The sequence below is a fragment of the Andrographis paniculata genome, unplaced genomic scaffold, assembly GCF_009805555.1.
Source record: "Andrographis paniculata isolate CXL003 unplaced genomic scaffold, ASM980555v1 Contig5END, whole genome shotgun sequence".
Lineage (NCBI taxonomy): Eukaryota > Viridiplantae > Streptophyta > Magnoliopsida > Lamiales > Acanthaceae > Andrographis > Andrographis paniculata.
Window position 1 is genome coordinate 2923975 of NW_026137595.1, and position 8479 is coordinate 2932453.

Below are 8479 nucleotides of genomic sequence, written 5' to 3' on the forward strand. Positions count from 1 at the left end.
ATTTTCATATAGTTTCTGTAAATGTTATTAACAGCAATTAAATTATGTAACATATAATTGAATATTAAAATATTGTACACAACCTACAATATTTTTCTCAATTCATAAGCAAAACAAAAAAAATTAATTATAAAAACTTAAAATTCAAATAACTATACTATTTAATTTTCATAATTTTATAATAAAACACTACTATAAAGAAATTGAGTTTTAATTTACCATATGTGCAATGCGTTAGTCGTCGATCAGTCCGTCTGCTTCCGCGGCGCCTCCGCCGGGAAGCTCATCGCTACGGCGGCGACACCCGGATCATCACCGGAAGGCACTTCGCGGCGATATTATGTCCGAGTTCCTGACAGCATGGAATTTTGAAGAAGAGTGGGTAAGGACAAAAGCGAAGATGACGAAAAAAAAGCTATACCCTAATTCAGGCGCAGCGGGTTAAGGGATTGATGAATATATGGTAAGTGATCAGAACAGGAAAATTTGATTCAAGAATATACCAAATCCCAACCTGAGCAATTGTAATTCGAATTCAATTAAGCTCCTTTGGGTTCTATTCGTTCACACTGGTTCAGTATACAAGAACCCTAATCCATATGTGGAGTGGAGCGGTGGCACACGGATTTATATATGCCTACCTAAAATCTTCATTACATTCATATCGAATCGGTGAGCGCTCCCTATTTTGCTCGCCCTCTCTATCTCAAGAATTTCTTGTTTTCTCCGCCCAATTTGAGTTTGGGTGAATATTTTCGGGCCGTGAGTTGGCGGAGGAAGATTTGGGTATATAGAAAACCCTTGCTCTGCCATGGAAGAAGGTAGATGAACTTGCTCCTTGTTTTTTTCCAGTGTGTAAAGTTATTGACGGCGGTGCGGTGTTGTGGTTTTTGATTGACTACTCATAAAATCTTAGGAGTTTTCTTGATCTGCAGGATTTGATTTTTACAATTGTGTAAGATTAACAAAAGCTCTTGATACAAATTTCCCATAAATGATTCATGAGCTTATATTTTGTAGATTGTGTGTAGTTGTGCTTTGTGGGTCTTAGGTTTATTCTGTTGTGGATGACTTGATTACTTGCCATTAGAATTGTTTGATGCTCAAAGGAAGAATGTAATATGAGTGTCAAAGAAGTAGCTAAAATGCAGGAATGGTAGTCCATATATTTGGCTCCTGGATCCTAAATTCGAAGCATGTTCACCAATGTCTATGAAGCCTTGTAGCTTTGTTGAGTTTCAACTCTTCTCCTTATCTTCTCTAGCACAGATTATGAGGAATCTGTTGGAAAATTAGGATTAGTGTGCTTTGGTGATAGTAAATAATAGTATAAATGATAACGGTATATCGGTTAGTCATTTTTTCCGAGGTCAAAATATTAAGATTACATTTCGTTGACATGTGAATTTAATGGATGTTATCTTAAAACATTTAATCGTGGACAAATTCATTTTGAAAGTATTGACTTATTAATTGGATCTTGCGTCAAATGCCTTGATGTATGTTACTTTCTAGTATAACTCTTTGTCGGGCATTAATGAGCGGACGAGTATGTAATTTATTGTTGAGATTGCAAACATCTATAACTGAGATACCTTTTTTGGGCATAAATATGTTTTTTAAATAAAAACCAGATTACGCTATATGCTGTATTTCAAGTACTGTCATGTTTATGGTAGAAGGTTTAATGCTTCTAGCAACTGTTACCTGCCATTGTGTTCGTTTATTTTTCACATCTTTCAGCTGATCAAGAAGTTGTATGCTTTCATTTATTTCAGGGCACAGAGACGGAAAATCATCTGAGATTCACTTGGAAGACGATAGAGTCCTGGCTGAGAAGAACAGGAAGAGAACAATAAAGACTCCTGCACAGATTCAAGCATTGGAGAACTTTTATATGGGTAACTTATACTTCTATAATGTCGATTAAGGTTTTCTGCCCTTCACTCTAATAATAATTCGATGATCCTTATATTCCAGAAAACAAATACCCATCGGATACGATGAAAGCAGAAATTTCTGAGGCGACAGGCTTGACGGAGACGCAAGTATATGGATGGTTTTGCCACCAGAGGTTGAAAGACAAGAAGATTCATTTTAGCTCTGTAGCTGGAGGGCCGGAGCACTCGAGTGGAGTAGTGCAAGATCATGGCAGTGGGCATAGGCCAGATTCTTGCGGCAGTACAAAACTCGGAGGTTTTGATACCAAGGAAGTCGAAAGTGGTAGGGTAATTCTTCCACAACTTTCCGGTGCGGAACTCGCGATTTCTGGAAAGAAAAGAAGTATACACAACACATCGTCCGGGAGTAGTTCATCATTGAGGACCTTGCCTGGCAATAATATAGTAAAGCCCACCTATATGGAAACTTCCCGGTACTTACCTCCGAAATCTCCTATGGATATGCCTGCTGCAAACCGTAGGTCAGGCCCTTCGGGTTATTTAAAGCTGCTGAAGCGCCCGTCTGAGAACCCCGCTGTAACTGCAGTCAAGCAACAGCTGGGAAGCCTCCATACAGAGGATGGTCCACCACTAGGTGTCGATTTTGACAGTCTTCCTCCTGGTTCCTTCAGATCAAGACAGGTTCAAGTTCATGGTAGGTTCGTTGGTTAGTATGTTTAGTCGCCTTCCATGCTAGTTTTTTTGAGTATTTTAGTTGTCTTTGAATCTGTGATGGTGTTCTTATGGTATTACAGGAAGCAATACCTTATTTATTGACATATCTCAAGTTTTCTAATTACTGACCTTTTTTTCTTTTTTGAACCTGTAATTTTCATTAACCAGAAAACTACGGTAGGAGAGAAGGCATTTCACCTGCTCCAGGTGGTATTTTGAATCTCGACCAGCACCCCAAGTTTGGAAAGGCAAGTGAATTTCGGAATGATTTCCTTTTTTATTTGGAACTTTTTGTAAAACTATATCATCGTTAAATATTATGGCGCCCTCTAGTGCAATACTACGGCAATAATAGGGCAATAATATCGATGAAATTGGTGTGAAAGAGACCGTTGATGTGTTTATCTGAATATGATAAATTCTCTTATGATTATTTAGATGCTGTAGGTGTTGCCCTTTCGTGCAATAAGTTTTTATGGATCTCGATGTCTGTCCTGCTTGAATAATTGTCTTATCTGATTGCCGTCCTTTTTTGCATTCTAGTTTCCTCCAACGGCAGTGAATACAATAATGGCCATTCAACTTTTAGATCATTTTGTTTTTATTGTATTAAAAGTTCTGTTGTTTCATTTTAGTTATTATAGTGAAGAACCATTCTATAAATTGTTGCAACTAATGTATATACCATTGTCCGACAGTCTACTTAATTTTTGTTCATATTTTCTTCCGCATGGGAGTCGGATTATGCGTCATATAAGTAATTACCTTTTTTTCGGTCTCAATATTACAGGGATTCGAGATCGGCTCCAGCGGACCATCACTTGGATTGAAAAGGGATAGAGCAAGTTTTAAGGTCCCTCAAGGATCAGATGGGCTGGACATTGTCGGGCACCAAAATGTTTCAACCAGCACGTGCGACAATATCTGGATTCTCGCACTTCCGCGCAGAGGGAGTGCAAAGGTCTGCAAGCAAAATTACATTCCCAGCGTCTTAATTGTATGTTCGAGACTTCTGTGCTAACTCCATTTTCTTCGATAAATGTAGGGCGCAAGGATAGGCAAAAACGGTGGCAGCAAGATCGAGATTCCCAAGAAGAAGGATATCACTGTACGAGTTAGGAATTTACACAAATCCATGATACTATTGCTTTCATTCGATATTTCTCTTTAACAAATTTCTTATCATACAGGCTTCAAAAAGGCCTCTGGACGGACTTCCTCCTCCGCAGCAGGAACCATCAGTAAAGAAACAATCTGTGGCACCCGCCTGCGACGCAACCGACCCAGCCATAAGGTTCGACCGCACGCACAATGGCTTCAGACCATATTACTGATCTCGAATCTTGAAAAAGCATTTTCATTTTCATTTCCCTGATTCGGGTTATGCTTATTTCTGTAGGTCTGGTGGCGAGCCCGGGACCGGAGGTAGTGTTAGTGATGAAAAAGAGGCGAATAGTGGAGCAGAGAAAAGTTGTTGTGTGGAGTAAAGAACTCCAAATATTGGCCTTAGCAGCAGCAGATCTCCTCCCTAAGGTGAGGTTATGAACAGAGTTTAGTGCTTTTGTTTTGCATTATTGAGGTAGAATGATTCATGTGTATGTGTATGACTGAGCAATTGTGGTGTGGTGTTGTGGCGGCTACTGTGGTGGTGGTGGGGTGGGGTGGGAAACACTCACCACTCACCTTGTTGTTGTATAGTTTTGTTGTTGATATTATTATGTACATTTTTTTGCCTCAATGCTTTCTTGTACAGCATTGTTGATTTATTTCTCTTTTCTACTTGTGCTGTGCTTGGTTTGTGTTTAATTTGTGTTTGTTTATATAGCCGTTGAATTTGATGTTATACGCCAAAAAAAGAATGTATTTTATAGGAACAAAAATCATTCGGACTGAGAATCTTTCTTGAATTTATTTTTCTTAACGTATATAAAGCAAAATTCATTTTTAGAAATAAAAAATATGATTCAATTCATGATTTCTATTTGATTAGATGTTGCATGTTTTACTGAAAACAGCTCCAATTGAGTTGAAGCAGTTTTGAGAGAAAAATATATTTGAAGTTATATTTTTAAAAAGTTGAATTTTATAAAAAGAAAAATTTAAATTGTTACGGAAACCTAACTTTTGAAGGTACTATTAATCAAATAGTAACTTTTAAAAAGTATTATGAAAAAAATATTTATGTTTTTCATACAAAATATTAAATTGTATATTACATATTTATGACTTCTAAAAATTTTCAAAATTTTATCTAAATGCTAGGATGACGTTGTTATTTATGCGGTAATACTTTAGTGTAGACAGGTGTGTATTAAATTGGTCTTTATATTTTTAATATATCAATTTTTGTTTTATATATATATATATATATAGATATATATACACCTTCTATTTAGTACACATAGACACATAAATACTATATATATACATATATGTACACATACTCTATTATACATATACATATTTATATATATACAAGTTCTACTAGCCACAAAAAGAATGATAACCGACAAGATCACATATTCTATTTACCAATTATTGAATGATGATCAACTAGATTACCACTGTTTTTCGCATATGTCATGATAACCAAATGGACAAAACCTTCGAGATATTTACAAATCAATCCCTTTTTATTTACACGAAGGCCTCTGCTTCTTCCCATATAAGAGTTTTCACTTCATCACGAAAAGGGGGCACAAGTACGAGTAGGAGAGTCCTCCTTCCTTTCTAAAAAACAATAGTATACTCTTGGTATCAGAGCTAGAGGGTGTAAAAGGTAATCATTTGTGTTCATTTGTGTTTTTTTAGGAGAACAACAAAGTCATGGCCCTATAGAACACGAGGACATATACAAGATAGGGCTATTGCTGAAGTTTTAATAATTGGATTTTCAGGCCAGTTAAAAGGATGATGAGATTTATATCTCACCTATACTCAAGAACAAGATATATTACATGCCATTAAAATAGATGAATACGAAACTTCGATCTTAAATGAATATAGTGATACTATACAAGATGTCATATCATCTTTAATCCAGACCATATCAATATATTTTTTAGGAGATCTCACCCATATTAAAAATAGAAACATTGAACTCTTATCCACTCTTAGATGTAAAATGCTCAGTGATTTCTCTGATTACAAAAGAGATTTTCTTGATAGTCTACTAACTTGTGATGACTCAAACCAACCTTTCTGAAAAAAAAAATATTTCTCGCCGGATTACCAACCTTATTAGGAGAGAAAGTCCGGAATAAAATTAAAACTTCATCAGAATCACAAATTTTAGATTATGATCACTAACACCCATGGCCAATTAATTAGTATAATAACAGAAAAAACACTTCGAATGTGTCAAGATATAAAAATACAAAAACACCTAAAATGGAAACTGAAACAAACAAAGACATAATTAGGAACCTTTTGTAAGAAATTTGAAACTTGTAGTCCTAAACCCCCTAATGAAGATCGCAATTGCAAATGAACGTCTAAGTAAAATTTGAAATATCATATAAAAGATTATTATAAAAAAGACTACAAACCCTTTAAAACCCATACATATTACAACAATACCAAAAAATATAAAAAAAAAAAACCCTTAATAATAATTACAAAAGAAAGAACAAAGAACACATAAAATGCGATAGATGCAACAAAACAAGACCTATAGCTAAATATTGTAAAATTCGAAGAAAGATTCAAGAGTTACAACTTGAAGAAGAAATTACTGATAAACTTTATAATATATTTAACATAGAAAATGATGAAACTTCGTTATATTCTTTTAGCTCCGATCTATCTATCAACCTAATTACACGGGAATAACAAAACGTAATTGATATTATTAAACATATATGAAATCAAAATGTCCAGAAAACATGTTTTGAAAAGTTACTCCAACATCTAGAAAAAACAATACACCAACATAACTCTAGTCCACAAACATATGACCCAACCAAAATATTAGGAAATACAAAAAAAAAAATATTAAAAAATCCTACAATTCATACTCATCAAAAGAAAATAAACAAACTTAAATTTGAAAAAAAAAAAAAAAAAAAAAAAAAAAAAAAACTAAAAGAACAACAAACCTAAGACTCCCAAACAATACAAAAAATTATTGAAATTATTAACACTACTGATGTCACTAAAACATCTAATGAGGAGATACAAGACCAAATACAATCTTTTCAAAATATGCCATAAGATTTCCTCTTTATTCTAAAATAAATTGCCTCCAAAAAATATATCATAAAAATACAGTTTGAATTCTCTAAATGATTCTTTCTAGATATTATAACACTTTTTTATACTGGAGCCGACTTAAATTGTATAAAAGATGGATTTGCCCCTACTAAATTCCTCCACAAAACTCATGAAAAATAAAAAGCAGCAAATAATTCAATACTAAACATCTCCTCTTTGATTGAAGCTTCTATAGTAAATGAAGGAAATCATTTAAGAACCTCATTTGTCGTAGTACATGATATATATCATATGGTTATCTTAGGAACCCATTTCTTAAATTTGATTACATTTTATACAGTTGATCCGGAATCAATCTCATTCAAAATGAACAATAAAAAACTATATAAAAAAACCATAAACAACATAAATTAACTTATTAGAAGCGAGCTCTATCTATTCAACTTCAATACATAATATTGTACAATCAAAGATATTTACCCTAAATGAGTTAAAAAATTATATTCATTATAAAAGAATTAAAACTCAAATACAAAATCCAGAAACCAAACAAAGAATTTCACATCTGCTTGAATTAATAAAACAACAAACATACTATAATCTTCCTAATGTTTTCTGAGAATGAAAGAAACGTGTTATCACACTTTCTTATGAGGCTACCTTCAATGAAAATAATATTCCAACTAAAGCTAGACCTATCTAAAAGAACCGAGAATTAAAAGATTTTTGTAAAAAAGAAATACAATATTTTAAAAAATAAAAAACTAATATCAAAATCCAAATCACCGTGAAGTTTGCCTTCTATGTTAATAAAGTTTCTGAAATTGAAAGAGAAACCACAAGGTTAATAATAAACTATACACCGTTAAACAAAACTTTAAAATGGATTAGATACACTATTCTTAATAAAAGATATTTATTACAAAAATTATATGACGCTTATATATTTTCAAAATTTGATATGAAATTTGGTTTTTGGCAAATACAAATTTCTCTGGAAGTTAAATATAAACTCGCATTTACTGTCCCATTTGGACAGTATGAATGGAACGTGATGTCTTTTGGATTAAAAAATGCACCTTCCAAATTTCAAAAGATTATGAATGATACATTTAATGATTTCCATAAATTATGTATCGTCTATATTGATGATGTCTTAATTTATTCAAAAATTATAAAAGAACATTTTAAACACCTTTATACCTTTCTATCAACTATAAAGAAAAATGGTTTAGTAATTTATGAATCTAAAATAAGTCTTTTTCAAACAAAAATAAGATTTTTAGGACACTATATAACACAATGCACTATTACACCAATTGAAATATCTTTTCAATTTGCCAGTAAATTTTCCGATAAATTTTTTGACAAAAACCAGTTAGATTTTTAGGAAGCTTAAACTACGTCTTAGATTTCTACCCAGACATAAACTATAAAAATCAAACTACTTCACGATAGATTATAGAATCATCCGACACCCTGGATAGACATACATAGAACATTAATACAAGATATTAAAAGACGAATTACTGAAATAGCGTGTCTGCATCTAGCTGACCTAAACCTGCCAAAAATAGTTGAGACAAATGCCTCTTATATAGGCTACATATGAATATTAAAATAACTACAAGATAATAGAGAAGTCATTATCC

At 33.1% G+C, this 8479-nt stretch overlaps 1 protein-coding gene across 2 annotated transcripts; it reads left to right on the top strand.

The window, feature by feature from the left end:
• The first annotated feature begins 210 nt into the window (after nucleotides 1–210).
• On the top strand, nucleotides 211–4381 carry LOC127259008 (uncharacterized). Of its 2 annotated transcripts, none has more exons than XM_051286127.1 (8): nucleotides 211–821; nucleotides 1779–1901; nucleotides 1981–2595; nucleotides 2784–2863; nucleotides 3406–3576; nucleotides 3661–3723; nucleotides 3806–3909; nucleotides 4015–4381. In XM_051286127.1, the coding sequence occupies exons 1-8, from the start codon at nucleotides 812–814 to the stop codon at nucleotides 4100–4102; spliced, it is 1254 nt and encodes a 417-aa protein (XP_051142084.1). In that variant the 5' UTR covers nucleotides 211–811; the 3' UTR covers nucleotides 4103–4381. The 2 variants fall into 2 exon arrangements, with proteins under 2 accessions (XP_051142084.1, XP_051142085.1); XM_051286128.1 differs by having other exon boundaries at nucleotides 211–463.
• The last annotated feature ends 4098 nt before the right edge of the window (nucleotides 4382–8479 follow it).

Excerpts from the sequence above, each read along its gene's own strand:
- LOC127259008 (XM_051286127.1), top strand. Across the intron at positions 3,724-3,805 it reads CCAAGAAGAAGGATATCACT|GCTTCAAAAAGGCCTCTGGA; the intron begins GTACGAGTTAGG and ends CTTATCATACAG. Across the intron at positions 3,910-4,014 it reads GCAACCGACCCAGCCATAAG|GTCTGGTGGCGAGCCCGGGA; the intron begins GTTCGACCGCAC and ends TTATTTCTGTAG.